The sequence below is a fragment of the Neopsephotus bourkii genome, unplaced genomic scaffold (genome assembly GCF_033783945.1).
Source record: "Neopsephotus bourkii isolate Nb327-2 ecotype Australia unplaced genomic scaffold, CSIRO-AGI_Nbou_v1 NB_962, whole genome shotgun sequence".
Taxonomy (NCBI): Eukaryota; Metazoa; Chordata; class Aves; order Psittaciformes; family Psittacidae; genus Neopsephotus; species Neopsephotus bourkii.
Genome location: NW_026901456.1, coordinates 9585996 through 9610355, shown reverse-complemented (window position 1 = coordinate 9610355; position 24360 = coordinate 9585996). Strand labels below are relative to the sequence as shown.

General features: G+C 37.8%; 1 protein-coding gene across 18 annotated transcripts in view; it reads left to right on the top strand.

Moving 5' to 3' along the window:
- Positions 1-24360, top strand: part of KDM6A (lysine demethylase 6A) — a 158176-nt gene that overhangs the window by 123136 nt on the left and 10680 nt on the right. For all 18 annotated transcript variants that reach the window (XR_009726379.1, XR_009726378.1, XM_061359307.1 and 15 more), the window contains 8 exons: positions 14180-14309; positions 15386-15491; positions 16197-16402; positions 18745-18809; positions 18912-18986; positions 20431-20579; positions 21573-21687; positions 23224-23411. Coding sequence is in view for 16 of the 18 variants with exons in the window: in XM_061359307.1 (XP_061215291.1) it covers positions 14180-14309; positions 15386-15491; positions 16197-16402; positions 18745-18809; positions 18912-18986; positions 20431-20579; positions 21573-21687; positions 23224-23411 (1034 nt within the window). In the remaining 2 variants the exon portion in view is untranslated. The remainder of the gene's footprint in view (positions 1-14179; positions 14310-15385; positions 15492-16196; positions 16403-18744; positions 18810-18911; positions 18987-20430; positions 20580-21572; positions 21688-23223; positions 23412-24360) is intronic.

Sequence of the window (24360 nt, the reverse complement as noted above, 5' to 3'; positions counted from 1 at the left end):
TGGAGACTCCACAGCCTGCTTGGACAAGCTGTTCCAGTGTTGGTCACCCCTAAAGTAATACTTGTTGTCTTATGTAGCGGTGCATGGGGTTATTCTTCCCCTGGTGCAGGACTTGGCATTTCCCTGTGCTGAAATTCATGAGATTCCTGTTGGACCATTTCTCCTGCCTGCTGGTGTTCCTCTGAGCGGTCACACAGCCATCTGGTGTGTCCACTTGTCCTTGCAGTTCTGTAGTAGCGATGTGGGGTTTTTTATGGTTTTTATAGTGGTGGTTTCAGTACCTATAGCTGAAGTATAGGAGCTGTTCAGGCGGTGGATTGTGCTTTAAAAATGCAGTCTCAGCTAGTTGGAAGTCTGTCACATTACAGTGTGGATTGTTTTGACTTTTGAGAGGTACAAGTCTTGGTCCATCTCATATTCCAGTTGATAAGCAGGTATGCTACTGCCTTCATTGCTAGTAATACAGGACAGCGTGGAGTGTGGAAGGCTATGTGGTAGAAGTTTTAGATAATTCTTCTTAGCAATGATTCCTGGCAAAGATGTACAGTAAGCTGTAGTGGTATACATACAGTGAGCGATATAGTGGTATAGAAATACAACAAATTTGCCTACATGTGCAATAGCCAGTGGCTTCTGGCAGAGGAAGATGGTGGACTGAGGGCAATCATACCTGAAAACCACTTCTGCTAAATCTGTCAGTATTCATCTCTGAATGCGTAAGTCCTATCTTCTTGACAGGTATGTTGGCGCTAGAATTATTAGGCTCTTTTTGTGTCCATATACTCAGCTAAAATGCATTCCCTTAAGATTCTGGTGGAATTCTGGTGATGCCTAGGTCTGTCTAGCTAAAAAGAATTGTAACAGAAACACCAGGCCCTAAGTCTTGACATCTCTATATGCTTCTTAGCTAATTATTTCTTATCTCAGTGCTGTTAAGTCACCAAAAATAGCAGTAACTCCACCACCACCCTTCCAAAGAAAAAGAAATAGAAATCCATTTCTGAGGGTTGCATAGTTTAGGTTACTGGTGTGACATTGGTATATAGTTGTCAGAGGACAGGAACCTCCAGCAAAAGTTAGACTGCTGAGACTTGATGTTTGTATTCAGCAAGCACATTTTTCAGAGTCCCTTTCACATCCAACTCTCGCATTAGATACAGGCTCTAACAATAAAAAGGATAATTTCATAGACTTCCATGCATCAAGGAAGATGTATTTTGCCACAGTAGTAATAATTTCTTTTTCTAAGACTTGGTGATACTGCAGCCTTCTGAGACTTTTCCTCCCCCCACACCACTTACAAGCCCTATATTTAGACATCCTGCACAATAGCAGAGCTCTGCATATAGTACTGCTCTTATTATTGCTCTGTGCTGTGTCATCACAGAACAGATTTTATCAGAGTGAAATCCTTAGGCATTTTAAAGTATTGTAGGAGTTTCATGGACAATGCTACAAGTGCCAACATTCAAAATATATGCGATGACAGTGGAAGAGTATTCCAGTGGCTGACTTAATTTTCCATTAAAGCTGGCAGCACTACTTCCAGTTTTATCTTTACTTAGTGAAGGTCCCTTTATGAAGCTTTGGAGTACCTATGGAGTATGAATGTGCTGTCAGGCAGAAGTATACTATATTACATAGACAAATTTGATCCATTCAGTCACCTCTCCTAGAAATAGGCAGCTTTATGTTGTGTTATACACTGAAACTTTGTCTACACGGGAAAGCTAGTTAACTGTAAACTTCATTTACAGTATGTAACTGTTTGGTATTAGTGCAGTATACAATTGTTCTGGTTTTAGCTTAAACCATGACAACATTAAACATAAGATAATTTGTTCCATTGTATAGTGGAGCAAACTGTACTAGACACAGTTTAGAGAAAGCTTTTCAAAAGTAATTCTCATTCAAAAGCAGATTGAACTCATGCTCACTTAAAATCATTTGTGTTGGAAAAAAACCTTTAAGATCACCTTTAAGAGTTCAACTGTTAACCTAGCATTGCCAAGTCCACAACTAAACCATGTCTCTAAGCACCACATCTACATGTCTTATAAATGTCTCCAGGGATGGTGACTCCAGCACTTCCCTGGGCACCCTGTTCCAATGCTTGACAGCCCTTTTGCTGAAGAAATTCTTCCTAATATCCAAACTTCCCCTGGTGGAACTTGAGACCATTGTGTCTTGTCCTATCACTTGTTACTTGGAAGACCAACCCCATCTCAATACAACCTCCTTTCAGGTAGCTGTAGAAAGCAATCAGGTCACCCCTAGACCTCCTTTTCTCCAGGCTAAACAAGCCCAGGTCCCTCAGCTGTTCCTCATAAGGCTTCTCCAGACCCTTCACCCTTTTTGTTGCCCTTTTCTAGACCCACTTCAGTGCCTCTGATGTCTTTATTGTAGTGAGAGGCCCAGAACTGAGCACAGTATTGGAGGTGCGGCCTCACCAGCGCAGAGTAAAGGAAGGCTTCTCTGATCCTGCTGGCCACACTGTTTCTGATACAGGCCAGGATGCCGTTGGCCTTCTCTGCCATAGCCATGTGCTAGTAGAGAGCCTGATAGACAGTAGTTAGCTTTGCACATTCACACTTTGTACTAACTGCTCCCAGCCTTCCCTATGTATACTTGCCTCAAAGTCCTTATATTTTCCAGATAGTCTTTGGACAAATTTGCATTCTTTCTCAGAAGAATTTTATTTGAAGTCCAGACATGCTAAGAAGTTGAAATGACCATTTAGAGGAATATAATTTCTGTATCCATGTCTTAAAGTTGTCACCATTTGAGAAAAAGTCACATGTCTTTAAAGGTCACAGAAGACCTTTTCATCATAAGCACATGGTTATTGAATGTTTTGTTTTGTATTCTAACTGCTGTTTCCAGTACTGCACTGTGCTGTGATCTTTATTTTTCCGGTGTCAGAATTCTCATTGGAATTTTTACCATCTCAATGTATTTTACTACAAAATGTTTTATTTGGTATTATATAGCAAATGTGATGCTTTTGAGCATTACCCTTTCTGATGTTAAAAAAGCGTTAAAAGCATGTCCATTTCCTTCTTTCACTGCATCCACATGGATTAGCGAAGTGCAAAAAAGCTGTGTCTTGTTACTGTGATTGAGAGCTACTAGATACTAATATACTGGGATTTGATGACTGATACTGATCATGGCATAGATCATGAAGTTCAGCAGGGCCAAGCTACAGGAAAATGGATTGAGAGCAACCTTGAGGAGAAGGGCTCGGTGTTGGTTGATGAACATGACCCAGCAGTCTGTGCTCGAAGCCCAGAAATAAGCCGTATGCTGGGCTGCATCAAAAGGAGCATGACCAGCAGGTCGAGGGAGGTGATTCTGCTCCTCTACTCTGCTCTTGTTACTGCATTCAGCTGTGAGTCCCCCAACACAAGAGGGAGGTGGACCTACTGGAGTGAGTCCAGAGAGTAAAAAATCCAAACTATAGGGAGCTTATTTTGTGGTCTTTCAGATATTGTCTTATATTGTAATGTTCATTTTCAAGTGAAATTTCTATGTCTTAACTGCATTCATAAAAATGAAGAGCTTAACGGCTTTTTTTAATTAGGACTGTGTATGTGTTGTCGCTGATAGAAGTATAAAAACAGCTTCTGTGTATGGTGTTAGGATGAGTGCATTGCAGTACGCATAAAAGATTGTTACAGACTCAAAGATCTTGAAGTTCAGCTGATCTGTGTCTTCAGAATTTGCTTAGCAGAAATTTGAATGCAGCCTTCTTGTGAGAGTAAAGGGGAGTGTATTCCTGTAGTCAAACATTGCATTTTGATTGTTTCAGTATGCTGTTTACCAAGCTCTTCACAGGTGAGATCTGCAGTTTGGGCTCAGTAGCTCTGGCCCAGGCTCAAGTGCTGACAGCAGGTTTTGCAGCAGGTCACAGGCACAGATGAGCACTGCCACTAAGCTCTTAGCTGCACCTTGTCTAAGGAGAGGCAGAAGAATCTGCCTGCCAAAGTCTGACAGACTCCAACTTGTGAATTCAGTGCAGAAGGGCTGAGTTTGAAGCAGGTCCAGAAGCTGTAGATCTTTGTCGTGACCTACATGTCATCTTTACTTTTCGCTTGGCCAGATACTGCCACTGCCCTTTCTTCTCTGTACAAGTTTTGCTTTAAATTGTACATAAAAGTTTCCAACTGTATTTAGGGGCCCTAATTATGAAGTACTGGCCCTTAAAAAAGCACTTCCTAATGTGATGATGAGGTCTCTTGTCTTTCTCTACAGTGTTTCAGTATAGTCATTATTTTTTCCCAGGCTTGTGTAATTGCCATTTTTCAAGGGAGGTAAGCTAATACTTTGCCCCGTATATTTTGCAGACAGCTTAATAAGATGTGCCTTTTACTGTCTTTCTTACTGAGTAGAGATTGAGAGCTCCCTCTTCAGCCTGTCTACACCTTAATTCAGCAAGGCAGAGGATTTAGAATCTGTATAATAAAGATGAATGAGCAATGGGAGGAAAGACTTGGGTTTTTTCCAGGAACTTGGAGATCAAGAAATGCTTTAGTCTGGGCTGGGGCTACTCTCACAGAGTTTAGAGAAAGGATCTCTCTTAGTCAAAATATATTTGCTGGAAAATGTCTGCATATGTATAATAATAATAATAATATAACAATAGATTCTGAGAAATTTTGTGGGACTGGCAACAAGGTCACAGTTGCAGCAGTTTTTGGATAAGCCTAAAGTGTACATACCTAAAGTTTACATGCATAAATTTGAGGATAAGGCTGTCCCAGTCATGTAGCAGGTAGTTGATTAGCCCTTGCTTTCTTTCAAAATGTGTAGAGTTTGAAGGTGTGCATGCACTCAAGTGAGAGCTCAGGAGCAGACCTGTGGGGAGAACATCCTTGTCATAGATACTGCATGTGTGATTGACATAAGGGGAAATGTCTAGAGGGGAGACTACTGAAAGATACTCTGCTGAAAGCTTTGCTTACTCACAAAATAAGTCGACCTTTATACATAGTAGAACAGAAGATGCTCATAATATTAATGTATCAGATACTGTGAACTTTATTACTGCATGTTAGCCTTTCTTTTAACAGTGAGGTAATGCAGTGCTAATTACATTTGGGTGCTGTCTCTGCAAGTGGCATCTTAAAATACGAAAGTGAATTTGTGGGCAAAGATGTTGATTTCTAGACTTAATGTAAAAAATACAGGAAAGCTATCCATAGTAGAAAACCTGAAAATTTGTTGGATTTTAACTGTGAGGTGTTTAGCATTTACAGAACAGTCAAACTCCCAAAGAACTGCACTAGAATAGTCATCTTGCACAGGAAGAGGGGAATTGTCCTGTAATAATAGTTACTACATATTGGAGCCTTAAATGTGTTAATATTTGCCAGTTGTTACGTACATACCCTTATTTCATTTAATATGTTCAGAAAGACATTCTGGCTTCATCTCTAATGTGGGTAATTACATTTACTTATCCTCTGGCATATTTTTCTTGCTCTCTGACATGCTTACTTGATGCAGTCTACCCTTTTGTAGTGATGGTATTTTCAAGGGACAAAAAAAAAGACATTTTGGCAGGTAGGAACAGGTGGATGTAGCTTGCTTTTCGTTATAGCTGGGGCTCTAGATTAATTTTTTTTTTCCCCTCCTCACTCTTCTGCATTTAGCTCTGTTTACTGCATGCTTACTTCAAAACCAGATTGTTTATATTACTTGTAACTCACGTGGAAATTCCTCAGAAGTATGTTTGTTAAATAATCTTCTTTTAAGATGCTCCAGGTTTAAAAGAAAGTATTGTCTAAGAGAAGCCATTTTTTACATCGTTAAGGCTATATAGGTTTATTTGTGCTTAAAGCACAAAAGACACAAAATTATTAGCAGTTTGGGATTAAGTAATGTGGGAAGGTTGATTCACAATGTAACTGCAGTTGACCTACTACAGGATAGTGAACTGCAGCATAATGAAATTCCTGTTCTCACAGAAGGGGTTTTATCAGGAAGCAGCGTGGTAATACTAACCACCAAACTCGACTTGTTTGTTGCTAGGATTTTGCTTGTGGCTTAAAAACAAAGGAACATCAGATACATGGAAGTTTGGTGTTTTTTTAAGGTAAAAGCAGTTAGTAGAAAAGGGATTCAAAAATCACACATTACAGTAAAGCAAAAATGGAAGTAGTCAGGCAAAAATAAATGCTGGGAGATTGTAATTTTGCATTGTGTAAACAAGTGTCATCTTAATAAAAGCTACTCAAGTGAAGGCATTAGGTGAATGGAGATGCTTTGTATCATAAGATGCAGAACACATGCCAAACAGAAAACTCCGTTTGATTCTGTTTTTGTTACATGTGAATAGGTTGTCTGGTCTGTGGAAAAATACTTAGCAAATGTTTTGTTTTGCCAGAGACAAGACAAGAGTGAGTGCTTAAGTAGGGCAGGATCGTTGCAGAGGCTGAAAAGTTTCTTTATATTCATCTTCCTGAGTGAGAATGTTGAGGAAATATTTAACAGAGACCTGTTCTATTCATGCAGTGAAATGAGGTTGTTTAGGAGGCTGTGAAGGGGTCAAACAGAAGGTGCTGACATAGCAACTGATACTTCTGCAAGGAGCTTCCCTTGAAGAGCTAGACAGTGTTCATCGAAAAGCTACAAGGCATTTAGAAATGCTGTAGCTGAGCAATTGACTAAAATATGCAAATCTCATTACGATGCTGTTCTGAAGAACAAATAGGGTAACAAATATACTCATCTTGTTAAACTGCTGTTGGAGTGTATGGATGAAAGAGAAGTGAGGAGGTGATTCTGGAAAATGTGTGATTTGGTTTGTCTGTCCTACCAGTAAAACTGATTGCAACAGTAAATTTTAAGGTGGTTATAAAACAACTGAATTATTATGTTGGGTAAACAGTCTACATAATAAACTAAATTCCTTTAAGCCTCTGAGCAAAATAACAGATATGAGAGTGTACTATTAAATTAATTATCCTTCCTTAGATTCCTAGAGAAAATCCCCTGTTAAGGTAATTTAAAAAAAAATAAAATTCTTGAGCATAAATGAGAACTGATTGAAAGAAGAAAATATGCTGGGAATAACTGCTCTGGGCTGCTTGTTAGAAAAGCCGATTGTGAATACATGGGGAAAAAAAAAGAGGTGCTCCTTTGTCTAGTTGTGTATCAGGTCTCCTTAAAAAGACTGTTTTCAAAAGCTTTTCTGTACTCGCAGAGCTGTAAGTATCTTTTCCCTGTGAGCAATCCTTTCAGAAGGAAAGGAGAATGAAACATCATCACAAGACTTGAGATTTAACACTCGAGCTGTTTATTTCTGCTGAAGTGAAACCAGCAGATTTCTAGGTCTGTGTTTCAACTGGTGCATCTCATTAACATCCTGGAGGGGTTATGTTAAAAATTCAGTATCCATCTCAGTTAAAAGGGTCCACCACTTGTCCTTTCTAAAGCTGACAGAAGGTCAGGTCCTTCCGTTAAGCAGTGTAGATGTTCCTGAACTGACTTGTTTTGTTTCTCATAAAAGATACAAGGAATAGCTTGGTTGATATTTTTTTTATCATTATTTATTAAAGCCTGTTCTCAGCCTTGAAAGAACAGGCAAATCTTCAAAGTACACTTTTGTTTGGTAATGACTTAAGTCCATACAAGAGATTCTCAAACAATTCTAAAGAGCCAAGATTGATAACTGGGCAACTTCATATCAATCAGCTCAGGGTTGCTGTTGTCATTGTTATGGTGGCATATGGAAAGACTCATTTGAAAATTCATAAGGCATTTCTGAACTTGAAAGCTTTACCAATTTGGCTTAACTGGAAAGGCAAATTAGAGGTGTAGGCTTGATGGTAAAGCATATTAAAAGGGGCTACCATGCCTTTTTATAGTTCTTTTTGCTCGATGTGGAAAAATAAAGGCAAGTAGAGAGCAATTCATTGAGAAAATAAAGTGATAGGATTGGAGGAGAGATTAGCTGCCTTTCGAGGAACTTTGTAAAAAAGAGAAGAGTATAGGACAGCAAACAGAAAATGGTCTGAGTTAAACAGTCTGGAAAAGGGTCTGATAAATGGGCAGCATGTTCACAGGCATAGGAAATAAGCTTCAGGAGGAGTGGGAAAAGTGATGTAGAGGCTACAGTGTACAGTCATGTCGTTGCTGGGTGAGCTCTATGTTGAAGCCTGGAGCAGAAGCAAGCTTGGGCTGATCTTCCTGAAGGTGCTGCTCCCTGGCAATTAAGCCTGCTTTGGGAAGTCAATTAGCGAATCACTGGGTTGGGAACTGTGCAGTCCAAAGGCGAAGAGCCTAAACCTGTTTGAGGGGAAGTACTTTGTGGAGAAAGGAGTTGGATTAAGTTTGTGTTTTGTTCTTAAAAACAAAAACAACAAAAGCAGTTCTTGGTTTATTGGGAGGTTTCTTTGTCTGTAAGCAAAGGACTTTTTTGGCTTGAAGGCAAAATTGTTCAGTTGTTCTAAAGGCACATTACTTCTGGCAAGTCAACTTCACCATAGCAAAAGTTTTAAGAACAAAATCTGAAATATTGTGATTTCACAAGCTAAGCCCTGCTTAGCATAAGAAGACAAATACAAAAATCTGCAGATGGGAAGCAGAATTATCTGGAAGTAAAAAAAAAAAAAATAGGAAAGATTTATAGTTTAGGGGGAAGAGAAGCGTATGAGAAAGTTTGGTGCCAATTGTTATAATGCTTTTCTTACATAAGTCATTAATGTGATTCTGTTTGTCTTACAGCCTGAGAACAAGGTGATTAGCAAATGAAATAGAAAGGAAATATGTAAAAATCATTAACAAAAGGAGAAAGGGAACATTATTCTTACATAACATATAATTAACCTGTGAAATTCACTGCCAACCTATACTACTGAGGTCAAAGCCAGAACAGAATTAAAAAATTATTAGAAATAAATTTGCATAATGAGAAAATCCACAACTCTATTGTAGGATTTTCTGTAGGTTTAATAAGAAAGATCCCTGGGAATATTGCCAGCTAGTACATGGTTGTGAAAGGCTGGGGTAGAGAATTGCGTGATAAACAGGTTGTGTAATTATCTGGTATTACTTGCGTTTAGGCATAATGTAAGCTTGACTTGACTTCTTTATATTCCCCTTTGAGAGCTCATCTCTCTCTCTACTGGCTATAGAAGCAGCTTGGGGACATAAGCATCAGAGAGCCCCACTGAGGCATGGAGAGCATCCACCTCTTTCCCAGGGTGATAGGTGTTGACAGACATTTTTTCTGTGGTTTTGTAGTAACTTGCAGTATGAAAGGAGTTAATAGTGTCCACTGATTGTTAAGGCCTGGGAATCTGTGTTTTCAATCAGGACTGGGTTGAGTATGTACTGTGCTTCCCAGTACTTCAACTGGTGTCTTCTGCAGGCACATTTTTAAAATGTTTTATGTATTCTTCGTAGATTATTTCATTCTGATAGATTTGAGTTAGTGTCACATAAATGCACAGTTCCTTATAGTCATGTTAATGTGATTTTTATTTGTGAAGAGAGGGTATTAAGTTTGTTCCTCAGAATAACTATAATCTCTTGAGCAGTAAAAAGCTTGTTAATTCTCATGCAGATAATCCTTAATCTCTTAAACAGACCGACTTCACAACAAAAATAACTACTTAAGTGCAGATGATTGTAACTTTTATTTGGGCCAGTTAAGTATGCCTAAAATCCAAATGTACAGGTAACTGCAAATTGTTTAGGAAGTTTTTGTTATTATCAAAAAGTCAGTCTTTCAATTAAAAACAAGAAGGGCAAATATTTTTTTGAAGTTCCAAAGCAAAGAGTTCTAAAAAAATTCAGAAATGAAGTTTGGAAGAGGAAAACTATAGCGAAGAAAGAAAAATAAAAAACACAAAACCTAGTAATGTGCTATGGCTGCACAGAACTATCAGAATAGTCGATAGAGGCAAGGCAGTTCAGTAAATATTTTTGTTCTGTGCTTGGGAAAAAGGCAGATACAAAGTTTACATCATGGAATGTATGATAACACGCTTTTAGTTTTCACAATTATCAAGGAGAAAGTTATACAGTAGTTAAATTTGGCATTTTTAAGTCAGAGGCCTGAAAAACACATACCCATGAGCTCTGAAAGAGCAGGCCAGAGAATTGCTGTTTCTTGTTCATACAGGTTATTTCTTTTTTGATAGTTCTTGGAAAACAGAAAAAGATCCAGATGACTTGAAAAGCACTGTGGGACTGCTTTCTGAGAAATAGATTTAATCCTCTCAGTGACATTAGGCTTAAGCAAAATAATAGAATTATTGAGGTAACTAATTTAATAAATGTAAAGGATGGTAATTAAACATAATGATTCCTGGTTCTCAGAACGTAAGTTTTATCATGTTAACTTTAATATTCTTTATGTGGTTGAGAGTTTGTGTAATAGAGTTAAAATTAATACAGCTGTGTAACACAGTTGGCTTTAAACTTGCATGGTGTCTTAGTCAGCTGGGATGATGCAGTGTCAATGCACTACCTATGAAGTACGTAACAGCTACCTGATGAGTTTCATGTAGTTGTAAATATTTCAGTAATATTGCCTTGGAATCAGATTTTTTTAGGTTTTGATAGTGCTGTAGGACTCCAACAGGGGAGTCTCTAAGGCTGGAGCAGCTGGAGTCCATCTTCCAGTGACCAAAGGACGTCCCAGCTGCAGACTGGGTTGTCCATGCAGTGAAAATAGTAAACTCAAGAGAAGTGTGAAGGAATCATCTCAGGCTAAGCTATTGGTCTCCCTTTGTCAAGAATTCCATTGGTAACATTAAATTACTTGTGCTAGTATTTGCTAAAAGCTCAGACTGGGGAATGAGTGCTCTATAATGAAAAGGACAAATATTACTGCAGAGCAAAATGGGTTGCACCTCTGCTTCTCTGTTAACTGCATGGTTTGGTACAGCCAGAGAAGTTACTCTCTAAGACTGAAGGCTGTGAACTGTTTTGAGAAGGTTGTTGGAATGTATCCTACAAAGCAGTAAAATGGAAAAATAAAGGTGTATTTTAATGAATCTGATAATTGCTTGAATCTGATAATTGCTTGTTCAAAGAGCTCCCATAGTTACATGAAATCAAGGCACCTGTTTTATCTATAGTTGCTTATAAGCACAGATGGCAGTTTGAGTTTGGTCCTTAGGGTAAAACAGTTGCATGACTTACTGCTTTTATCCATGGAGCAGACTGCAGTGGATGGAGAGCTGCAGCTTTCACTCAAGACAATTCTAGACATCAGTGTGCACCCCTGTCCTTTCCTTTCTGAGGCTGACAGCTGCTCCTGCCTTCTTTTCCCACTCTGCAGGTGTAAAGGATGTTCTGCTTGCGCAGTCTGTGAAAAGCCAGTTCCCTCTGGAAAGTCTGTTTAAATGAATTAAGTCTGTTCTCCATTCCTCCATCATGGTGTTGTAGATTACTGGGCATCCAGTTTCATTTGGGGACTTAATTCACGCTGTTTTTTCTTGAGCATTGCATCTGTTGCCTCTTTCAGCCAGTATGAAATCCTCTCACAAAAAAAAAATACACTCATGAAACAGAGATATGTGAGATTTTCCTCATAATTGCTGTGGTCCAAAAGGGTCTTTCCCTTTCCTTGCACCGGCTGTAGTTCTGTGTTTCCAGAGGTGAGTGGCTGGCCATGGACGTTTACACCATTTCAGGTGCCAGAACCAAATCTTTTTAGTACTTCTGTGGTGAGGCTTTTTTTTCTAATTTCTGTTCTGTTTTGCACACTATTAATTACAGCGTTATTTTTTAATAGCTCTCTTGCATTGTTATTAATAGTAAGTCATTCTGATTCATAGTAAAAAAAAAAAAAGAGTGAAACTGGTCTGTTAAAGACAACTTTAAATACTCTGCCCATCTGTTTCCTGTGCCACTTGAATTTTGAGCGTTTTTCTCAGCTTTGCTTTTCTTTGGCCCCTTTCCCCTCTTGAAATTTCCACACAGGGTTTTAGTAACTTTAATAGGAAACTGTGGCATACATTTGGTAGTATCAGTTTCAAGTGCTGGGTTTGAGATATCTTTGTTCATCTTATCTTTTCCTCTCTACTGTCTGCTTTCTTCTCCATCTGCTTTGCTTTTTTAGTCCTGTTTCTCTAAGCATACAGGAGTTTCTCCTTCCTCTGTAGTTTTGCTTCTGTGAAGACCCCTCATACCCTGGCTTTACAGGGCTTTTGCTGTGGTAATTATCTTCTTGTGAGTACAGTAGCTTAAGTCATGCTAATTCTGAGCAGTGTCCCTTTTTCTTCAGGTTGTCTTTCTCATCTTTCTTGGCTCAGAAGGCACCTGAGAACTGTTTATCAGTGCAAACTGAATTTTGTTGATGTTCTCTTTGGTTTTTAATACTTTACATTTGCTTTTCTCGATTTTATTTCTCAGTTTGGTAATGCAAAGGTTATAGTTTTTTTTCTAATACCTACTATTCAGATTATAGTTTCACTGTGTGTAACTGATCTGTATTTGTGCAACTGTGGTCAATAAATTTCTTTTGCTGATGGTGATTTTATTTCATGGTGTTCATGGGGAGGTTGTCTCCCCCAACCACCCCTCCACCCTGTTTGGTTTGGTCTGGTTTGGTTTGTTTGTTTGGGGTTTGTTTGTAGGGACAATAGGGTCTTTGCAAGAAGGGCATCAAACATTAAGCATTGGCCAATTAATTGTTTGTCAAGTTGGATGATGCCTAAGCAAAACTGGATTGTTTTCTCAGTTTCTTTGAAGTTGCAGTCTCTTCTGGCATTACACTTAACCTAGCACAGGGAATGACCTGTGTCCAGGATTTTGACAGGCGCGCTTTGGAGACAGTTGTTAAATATGTCTGTCTGTACTGCTCTGATCTTCTGTCAGGGGAGAGCAATCCATGAGTTACAAAGCTGGTGTAAGCTCTGAACTGAATGACTGACTTGTTTGTTGTGGTGAGCACCGGTTTCCCAGGATGTTCATCTTTGCTGCAGCTTGGGGTACGGGAGGTGGTTGCTCATTTCCTTTAAAGCGTCAGTCAGTCTCATCTGATCTCACACCCCAAGTCCATCTTACTCGTGGCTTGTGGTAGCTTGATTTGAAGCAGTGGTCTCACATGCCAGCATCCAGCTCTCCAGTGTTCCTCAGTGCCAGTATCACAGTTTCTCAGTTTGAGACAAACTGTATTGCTGGGAGTTTCATCTAATGTAAGCCAGATGTTTTTCTGCTGAAGACTTGTTGCCAGAATGATTTTTCTGTAACCGGTGAGTTTTACACGGATACATGACTACGTTATGCATTAGAAATATCCCATTTTGTGGGATGTTGAGATGAGGTAACAGCAGCTGGTGAAGGTTGGAAGAAGGATTTGAATAGCATTTAGCGTGAAGAATTTTGGAGTAGCCGAGTGGTTCTTAACAAAAATTTAAGGGATGGCTTTGTTAATACATATTTTCCTGGTGGCAGTAGCTGGATATTGAATATAGACTAAGCTCAGAATGTGGATTTTTCAGGTTGAGCATTATAGGAAAGCTAACACATATGGTGGGGTATCCACATCTGGAAATCCCCATAGAAAGGCTGCAAATACAACTGGCAAAGTTTTCATTAAGGCATGTATATGGGTGTTGACACAGCAACTTCTTCAGGGTAGGTCATTTCCTCTGTTGCTCAAACAAATGGATTATGTAGCAGTGGCTCCTCCTGGCTTTGAAATGTTAAGAGAGGGGTAGGTGATTGTTCAATTTAGTGTCATTAGTGTAGTTACAGTTGGTTTTGTGACTAAGCATTTTTTTAGCTGAAGCGTTGTCATTTTCTGACTGTGCTCTGCCACAGTGCTGTGCACAGCATTACCAGACTGTGTTATCTCAACTGCTGTGAATTGATATCCACCAGCCAGTGCTGACCTAGAAAGGTTCTTTGCTGTTCCTACTTGAAAACTGCTTTTTTTTTTTGTTAAATTTTGTTGAATGAGTCATACTTGCTTATATTTAAAATGGCTATATTTTAACTCATAGTGGTGATGTTGCAGATTTGGCAGAAGAGTGGGAATTATTTTGGATAATACCAAATTATACACTGGGGATTCTTGATTAAAATATGAGAGCTTTATTTGCATCTTGAATTATGGCTTCTCCTTATACATCAGTATTTTGCAGAAGAAATGACACTAATATGTATTTACTTTATTTGTCAAGAATTGACAGAGGCAGCTCTTTTTTCCTTTTAGGAATCTGGGTAAAAATGGCTTATCTAACAGTAGTATTCTATTGGATAAATGCCCACCTCCACGACCACCGCCTCCACCATACCCTCCCTTGCCAAAGGACAAGCTGAATCCACCTACACCTAGTATTTATGTAAGTAAATCTCATGGTAGAAGTACATTGCTGACTGCCTTTTGTAAGTGTTTGGATATCTGAATTACATACCTGAAAAACAGCTTCAGAAATTTTTGAGGGTTTGTTAATACTCAAAATATTGGCAGAATAAGCAAAACAAGTCATTAGATACAACACACAATGTTTCAAATACATATGTACATTTTTTGCAAGTGATACTTTAGGTATAAATGGACTAGTAATTATACTCTCCTAATGATTTCCTTCAAAATATAGTAAAAAAAAAATGTTGGGGTGATATTAAGAACAAAACATCATTAGGGAAAGGCAGGTTTTAGCTGCGTAGTGTTTTCTTATGCAAGGGTTAAAACTTCTGTTCTAAAATTAACGTTTCATGATATCTCTATGAAGAGTTTGAGCTAACTTCCTCAGTAACAGATGTCCACTTTCTTGAAAACAGAAGAGTAAATTGCAGTATGTCTGTAGAGCCATCAAGAAAACCTCAAGTTAGTTTGGTCAGCTCAAATTGAGGACTAGAAGCAGTCAGCACTTTGGTTTGGTACTACACAAGCAGTCTGCCTGAGATGAGAGCTAGATGAAATTGGAAGCAGTTGTGTGCAGAGGTGTAAGAAAATCAACGCAACCTTTCTGTTTAACATGAGATATACTGTAAGAGTAGTCTTTTTAATTATACTGCTTCTGGTATATGTTATCTTTAGAGTTAGCTTTTTTGCCTTCTTAGAAGAAAGTATATTATCTTGCTCTTCAAAGAATTCTGTAGATTTACGGAATGTCCAAGAATACTATAAGATAAAGAAAAAAACTGCAGGAAACCTAATTTGCAAATGCCACAAAGTAATGTGGGAATAATTCATGCCAAGAAATAAATTGTAGTAGCAAATTAATTTCAGGAGTGAACCCAGCTTTTATCATGGAAGGGGTTGTATGATGTAGTTGTTCATTCCCTACAAATGCAGGAAAATGGAGAAAGTTCCTGTCTTCTTCCTGTTGTTTCTCTTTTTTCTGTTTTCCTTATTTTACAAATAAGGAGTCTAAATTCATCTGACATCTAATATTCCATTGCAATTTTACAGTTGGAAAATAAACGAGATGCTTTCTTTCCACCTTTACATCAATTTTGTACAAATCCAAACAACCCTGTTACTGTAATACGTGGCCTTGCTGGAGCGCTTAAATTAGGTAAGTTTAGTGTTTATGGGTTTTTTACTTCAGGAAAAAAAAAGAGTTTTTTCAAAGGAAGTCTTATGTCTTAAAGGTGGATGTTTTATTTTTGTAATAATGTATTACGTGTATTCCACGTAATTAGGGTAATGTGTCATTTCTGAGTTTGCTGCTGTTTCTAATCTTGATTATCTCAAAAGCCCCCAAAATCCAGAAGATTTTGTTGAGCAGATTGGAGCTGAGCTATTGATGTGGAAGTTTGCAGATAGCCTTTTTTTCCATGGAAAGCTATGACTGCATGTCTTTGTGCTTAGATTTAATGATCTGTAATCTGACTGTGTACAATGTTTTGAACTCTGAGATGAGGAATTATCACTGCTGGTAGGAAATGTGTTATCTGATGGAAGCGCATTCATAAAACTCAGGTCTAAAAAATATTTTATTGGTAATAGATTTAAAAGTTGTTTTGCAGATTTGTTTACCGCAATGCATGTCAAATGTTTCTTGAAATATAGTCGATGCAGTAGCTGCCAAGTCTTTTCCAAGCTTCAACTGCTGTGTGCACAAAAGCTTTTTGAGTATTAACCGTGAGTGTTAATTATTAACCTACTGGTAGGCTGTGTTATGAAGGCTGGGATGGTTTAAACCTTTAGATAACTTTAAGTATTAATTTTCTTTCTTCTATTATATTTTAACTGTCATTTATTATTTCCTATTTATTAGACCTAGGACTCTTCTCTACAAAGACATTGGTAGAAGCAAATAACGAACACATAGTAGAAGTAAGAACACAGCTACTGCAGCCAGCAGATGAAAACTGGGACCCCACTGGAACAAAGAAAATCTGGCGTTGTGAAAGCAGTAGATCACATACAACAATTGCTAAGTATGCACAGTACCAGGCCTCCTCATTCCAGGAGTCTTTAAGGGTAAGGCCATTGTTATTATTTAAGTTTTAATTTACAAACTGTATACTAAGTCTGGAATCATTGAAAAAAATGGAATCTGTTAATGAAAAAGAGACATTTCCATTATCATGAAAAGCATGGGTAAATCTACAAAATCTGTTTTGAATAGAGGGTCAGATAGTATAGAGTGTTCCTCACAAATGTTTAATGTAAAACTTCATTTTTTCAGTGTAAAACTTCTAGCTGTTACATACTTTAAAAGCTTGTTAGCTTAAGGTTTTGTATAATAATGTCAATATCCGTATTAAAATAGCAAGAATTTAAGTTGCCTTTTTTGTTTGTTTGTTTCCAAAACAAAACAACTTATATTGCTTCTAATTTCATGATTTCAAATCAGATAAATCAGATTTCTTTGTTCTTCATAGTATCCTGAATTAACTTGAATGTGGCTTACTAGAAGCTTGCACTCACACTTGTCTTTGTTTCCAAACATAACTATTTCTATTTAGTTTAAAAGTTATTAGACTTATGTGACAGAGTAAAGTACATGAAATGTTACCTTATTACTTTTTAATATTTTTGCTGAAGTTAGTGAGCACATCATTGGAATTAGCTGTGAACATTTCTCAGAAGCTTAAGTTGCCTGGTTTTAGGCTAAGGTGTAACTAAGACAAAAAGATATTCTAGTTGTTAATTAGAAAGTGGGGAAAACACCAATGTGGGTGTTGTCTATTGCAGTTTTCACTTCCATTGCACAGAAGCAGCAGTGGTTTCAGTAAGAAAGGAAAGAGAAATTCTGAATTTAAACTTCATGCATTGGAGAAAAAGATTATAAATTAAGAAAATAATCAGTCGTTGAAGAGAAGGGAAGGTAGTTACTAGGTTTTGAGTGAGACTGATACAGGATGAGGAAAAGAAACAGGAATATCATTGGGAAGTTCGGGGGGCACTGAAGTAATCAAGAGCTTGGAACATAAATGGGCTTTTTGTTCCTTTGCAGTAGTCATAAATTTAAGTGGGATATTGACTAAAGTTTTCTGGTGCCTCTTGAACAGTTGCACCAGTATAGTATTCTTGTACTTTGTTCCAGAGCATTACTTCTCTGGAACATTTTATATATATATATATATATATATATATACACAAGTTTGATAATGTACTCGACTGATCACATTCCAGCTTGTCAGCAGGAAAGCCTCAGCTTTGGATTTGCGCCAAGAAGTGAGCTGCAGTATTTTCTGATCTTTTTTTCTCTCTTACAAATTAGTGTTAAAAGTCCCATATATGAAACAATTTTCAGAATTATTATTTTAATTTTTCCCTTGCAAATGAGAAAGAAAATGTGCAATGTACGTGTCATTTGTCTAACACTGCTTTTGCCTGTCCTTAGGTGACTTTTCACAGTGTTCAAATGAAAGCTTTGTTTCTTCTTTCTACAGATGCAATCCTCTTGGCTTGCCCTAAGTGATCCTTTTTTTTTTTTTTTCATTCTTCTGACAACTGTTACATTGCTTTTCTAACATGTCTTGCAGTATTTGATAAATCCGTCATCGCTAGGTTCCTTTTTGTTTCTCTTTGTCCTTCGTTCAAAGGATGAATAGGGCTTTCTCAGGTACATAGGGCACTTTGAGATTTAACAGCAATCCCATTCAAAACCCTAGATCTTTGGATAGCCTCCAGGCAGTTCATTCCTTCTTTCTGTCTTATTCTTTTTCCTTCTATATACTTGCCAAAAAAGGAGTCTTTAGAATAGGGTTTTGAGTGCACACGGCTCAAAAGATCAAGTGACATCATTCAATATTGGTTAGATTTATTTTTTCACTAGTCATGGTCCTAGCTACTGCAGTGCTAAAATAGCATATGGCTATGAAAAATTCAAAAGATGTTACATAATGGATTTTATAAAATTAATTTTATAAATATTAGTCATCCTAGTTTCCTGTTGGGATACCTGCTTGACTTTGCTGGAAGGTAAATGTTCTAGTCTGAAAAAGTTAACAGTATTCCTTAAGATTGGATTCATGTTCACCTGCATAGTGATGCAAACCAATGCACTCATTTGCAACTGTAATGAAGGCTAATAGAAATATTTACAATGTAGATATTTTCTGTTGTCCTGTCCTTAGCTTCACTGAATTGTACCCATTCAGAATTTCTTGCAGTGGCTTTTGACTAATAACTTTTTCTTTCTCAACAGTAATAATGGCATAAAATCTCAGATACAGGTATTTTAAAGATTGTACCAGCATGTTAAAAGAAAAGTACTCATACGTGTTTATTTTATGTATATATACATGTCCTTGCTTTTCTGTATATTTATATAGATTAAAAAACCCCAACATTTCCACAATTGCATTTTATAGGAGGAAAATGAGAAGAAGAGTCACCACAAGGACCACTCAGATAATGAATCCACATCTTCTGATAAGTAAGTGTGATATAACTGTGATAACTTTGTTGTTGGTTTCCTGTGGTTTTTTACATAATTCCCATTTTCACATTCACCTGTTACATTTTTTTATACGCACAGCTCTGGGAGGAGGAGAAGAGGACCTTTTAAAACAATCAAATTTGGGACCAACATTGACCTGTCAGACGACAAGAAGTAAGTTGATTACAGTTTCTCCTGGTCACAGTGGTATTCTATAATATGATGCTCCTTCTGGAAAACCAGTGTGTTCTGCTCAGATATCAGTCAGTCTGCTGATAAACCCAGTTACAGTTGCACACCCCATTTCCACAATGAAATTCTTACCTTTGGTCTTTAAACTGTTGCTATGAGTCCTTCTCCACTAAAATCTCTTTGCAAGCTCTTTTTCCCAGGATCTTTGAACTTAAACATCCAACAGAAACTGTTCTTACTATCCTTCCTTCTAAAACATTCCCTTTGTTTCATTCTGAGGCTTTGCTTACAACCTTACTTACATCTCACAATACCAAGTGTTAAGTCTTTGCACAGAAATTTTAAGATTAAAGGTTTTGGGTTTTGTTTTTTTTTTTTTTGTTTGCCTGGATTTGCCTGGTTTTTTTTGTTCTGTTTCCTTTTGTTCCTAATGTCATCCTTTCCACTTTTTCTTAGCTCTTGCTTCTCTATCCAGGAATAGGGTTCAAAATACGTAGTAAAAACCAGACCAGTACTTACCTCTGATACCTCTCCCTCAGAAAAAAGGGAATAAATTGAGAATTCTTTCGGGGGTGTATCCTTCTGAGAGCAGATGAAGGTAGCTCAGAAAAACATCAGGAGGTACTAGAAATACTCTGAGAGCATGGCTCTAGTAACCAGTAATAAATTTTTATTTGGTTCAGTCTCTAGTTAGTATATATTTCCATAAAAGATCCAGCATATGTGGGCTGCCAGTCCCACCAGCTGGAGTACAAAAATTCAGATCTACTTCAGTTATTAGAACAAGAAGAATTTGTCCACTCAACTGTCAAAATACTTCTAAATATTACCACAATTCCAAAATTACGTAACACAAACCTGGGTGACATTTCAGAGGTCTGCACTGAAGTTCTGGGGTTTTTGTTTTTGGAGATCTGCTTTTCTTAATGCAAGTATTCAGTTCTGTAGCACGTGCATGTTGTTACCTTCTTGGCCGCAGCAACTGTGTGCACAGGGTAGGATGTGTTTAGACAGTCTTCTTGACATATGTTGTAGCATCATATCATTTGGCTCTTGAAAGCATGGTTAACAGTTTCTGACTGGCTGGCATGAGTGTGGGGAGAGTACAGCTCTGTTTTCACTTGGAAAGGATGTACACAGAGGTGTAAATTGCAAGCAGATTTTCCTGGCAATACAGCAGCAGAGTGGCTAACTTTGAGAGTGGGTCCAGCCACCCTGGCTTTCAGCTCATTTAAATTTGGTAACTGTCAAGTAGGGGTACTGCACTGTCTCAGTTTCCCTCTTACTAGATGCTAAGTTATATGGCACTGGGTTGTCTGCTCCTTTATCTTCTGTGCTAACAATTTTTTTGAAAATGTTTCTATTTCCCAAAGCCTTTCAAGAGTTTTAGGGATTTACAGTTTGTCAATCTGCTATTTTGCTGCAGGTGGAAGTTGCAACTCCATGAACTGACAAAACTTCCTGCTTTTGTACGTGTGGTATCAGCAGGAAATCTTCTAAGCCATGTTGGTCATACCATCCTGGGAATGAATACAGTGCAGCTGTACATGAAGGTTCCAGGAAGCAGAACACCAGGTGAATCATAGAATCATAGAATAGTTATAATATCTTAGCATGAAAAAAGAGGTTCTCCTGCTGTGGTATTGATTTAACTGCACTGCAGATCTCCATATCTTACAGCATGCCTAAATTTGATGGAATTGTACAAACTCAGTATTTTTTTTAGTGTCTTGTTTAACTGAACTGTGCACATATGAAGTACTAAACTACCTTAGAGTGAAAATTCCTGGATTTCTGCAATGCTAGGTAATTACCATACACAATACTGAATTCTTTAAAGGGAAAAAAGAAGATGGGTTTATATAATTGGACATTACTTGTATTTTATACACGTTGAAAGTTTTTATAGGTTTCCAAAGTAGGTCTTGTGCAATCATAGAAATTGGTACACTTTTGCTTTTCAGATTCCTTACTGGCTGAGGATAGGACTCAACCCTCCATACTGAGTAGTGCTGGTTAAGGGATCTGGACTAAATTTCAGCATTTGTTTTTTCTGAAGTACAACTTCCGAGAATTCCACTAGGGATTATGGCTTAGTTTTTGAGCTGTCAAAAGAAGATAAAACACTGGCATTTCTGCATTGATTTTGAAAGCTCTTTCAGAAAGACTTACTTACTACTTGTCTGTTTAGTGCCTGGAGTCACAAAGTTTTGCTCCTGACTGGGACTGTCAAGAGCTATCATAAAAGGCAAAATCTAAGTTTTAGTATCTTGAAGCATTTATTTCTACGAAAAGGGAACTGCTGAAATACTGATCAGATTCACAAGATCAATAGCTCCAATTTCTTATTTCCCACAAACTAACAAAAGCAGAATTTTCTTGTCACTGGTAGCTTAATTGCATTTGTTAACACTGTGAAGTACCTAAATAGTGTGCATGTCATAAAAAAATCTACGAATACTTGAACTGTGATGTAAGAGGTTTCGTGATAGTAGCTGTTTATTTTCATAACATTACTTTGACAGATCAGCCTTACATAAACTGTGTTTCTTTTCCTCTATGTTTCAGGTCATCAGGAAAATAACAACTTTTGTTCAGTAAACATAAATATTGGTCCAGGTGACTGTGAATGGTTTGTTGTCCCGGAAAGCTATTGGGGTGTCATGAATGACTTCTGTGAAAAGTAAGCTGGGTGTGCTGTTTGTTTCTGTCAAGTTCTCTGGGCTTTTCTCAGACCTAATGTGGGGAGATTACTGAGGGTGTTTTAAGTGGACATTATTTTATGGTGTTTCCATGTACTCAGAAAAGTACTTTAAGATAAGTCAAAATGCAAAATCTAGAATTGGGAGTTTGTTTTGGTTTTCTGAGGAGTGATGGAGTATTTTCCTGGTGATACATGCTGTTAATCTTTGTTATGTTTCACGTACATGGTGTACATTGGTATTTTGGCATGTTTCTTGCTGCATCTAGAAGGAGGGTTTAGTTTACTCAGACCCCAGGAGGTGTCATGGCATGCTTTGCCGTATTTGTAGCTTTTTTGAGGAAGTTGAGGTGCTCTGATGGTCAGGGAGACACTCTGCTATTGGAGTTTCTATGTGCCTGCACATGCACCCTCTAAAAAAAAACCAAACACCAGGAGGAGGAGGAGGAGTTGTGTCCCCTGATCATGCTGGTACTCAGACCATAGCCTCTGAAGTTTACAGGAGAATTTTTTGTTCCTCATCTTGCGCAGTTAAAAACTGGACTAAGCTCCTGACATTTCTTCAGAGCTTTTCCAGGGCTCTGCAAATTCATCTCAGTGTCTCTATCTTCTGCCTGTCTACTGTCAACTGTTCTTATTTCATCTACTTGTACAAAGATTAGCCATCCCAAATTGTAATGCCACTGATTCAATTGCAATGTCTCTGATGATAACATGCCTTTTACCCTCATGATACTGTCCTTTGACGGTGACAGAGAATCTAATATCTTGGTAACCTCATAAAATGTCTAGAGTGCCTGATAGAGGCACTGAATTGTCCTTCCTGAAAACTGTGAATTACGAATCTCTCTCATGGTGCGGTATAAAAGCGGTATAAAATCAGGATAAGGATGGGAGAGAAACATGTATTTTGCATAACCAAAGCGGAAGAGTTAATCCTTAGGCAATCCACATGGAGGTGTTTTTCAGTACTTCTCAGGAGGGTCAACATTTTTTGGCTGAATGTAGCACACACCTTTGAATCACAGTTGAGGTGGTGCTAAGGGGTTGCTTGTTGCGTGGATAAGCTTCACATGCATACACTGACAGTAGGAGTTCATGGTTGGCATTGTTCAAAATGGAAAGCATTCTTAAGAGCTGGTATGGTCTGTATATGAAATCAGTCACTGGCCAAAAATGCAGTATTTGGCACCAGTGTCATGCTGGATCTGACCAATGATTTCTCTGCCTCAGCATTAATAAAATACTGGGAAATAGAAAGTAGAACATAACTGGAAGCCAGAAACTGACTTCACACAGGAGCTAGATGGTTTAGTGTTTTAATGTATTGCAGGATATGAAATGTGGAATCAGGATCAGGAATTTCATAGATGAAACTTTCCTTTTGAGTGGTCCTCCTGGGTCACTGATTAGATGTAGCAAGTGTTTATCGTGGTGATCAGTTTTTACAGGTAATTTCATTGAAGTATCACTGTTTGCTGATAAATGCTAAAGTCTTCATTTTTCTTGTTGTTTCAGGAATAATATGAATTTTCTAATGGGATCTTGGTGGCCAAACTTGGAAGACTTGTATGAAGCCAATGTCCCAGTTTATAGATTTATTCAAAGACCCGGGGATTTGGTGTGGATAAATGCTGGCACTGTTCATTGGGTTCAGGCTATTGGCTGGTGCAACAACATTGCATGGAATGTTGGCCCTCTTACAGGTATGGCTGAACAGTGATTTCAGAAAAAAAACAAAAAAAAACAAAAAAAAACCCAAAACTGTACTGTATTTTAAAACTTGATGTATTGAAGCTTTAAATAATTCTGCTGGTAAGAGGAAGCAGCAAGAATGCAGTCTTTGCACTTGTTCATTTAATGTGCTTGTAAAAATTAACAGCTGTATAGCAGACACTAGCAGAATAAAATGTTTATGTTGAATTCATGCACTCTCTCTCATAGGCCATTTCTTAGCTTTTTATCTTAAAATTTGTTCTGCCCAGCAGACCTCACTACAGATTGCATATGAATTTAAGGACTTGTGCAGTCTTAACATTTTGGGGACAGTGGGTACCTAATTGCTCTCTAGGGAAATCATCAGGAAATTACAACAGTTGTAAAATTTTGTTAATAAAGGAATATTAGGTTTTTCAGGCTTACTGCTCTAGAAGTCTTTAGTTTTGAGCCATGATCTTGGAAAGATTTTAGATACAGGAATGAAGGGAAAATTTTCAGCTAAAACGATTGTGAATCATTTGAAGAGAATGTACTTCTAAGAACCCCTGTTTTCTTAAAGAGTTTTAAGGTGCGTCCTCATTTCATTATGGTGCAATAAACAGTATATCCGGGATTGTAAGATTGACTGATAACAGAACTCACATGTTCAGCCACAGTAAATTTTGCCAAACATTTCTTTTAAAAGGGTGGGGTGAGTAGGCTGCATAATGAAAAAGTTTGACCCATTTCAACAGATTTCTTAAGGGGTAGTCTCCATTTTCAAGATAAATTATATACTACAGCATTGTAAAATGATCATGGAGTGAATAGAGATGCAGACATTTCAAGTTCAGGCCATTTGGTTTTCATCTGCTATATTTGAAAATGTATTAAGTAACCCGTTTTGAAATATTGCTCTATGTTCTTCATAGAAATTGAACACTTGTCAGTAACTTC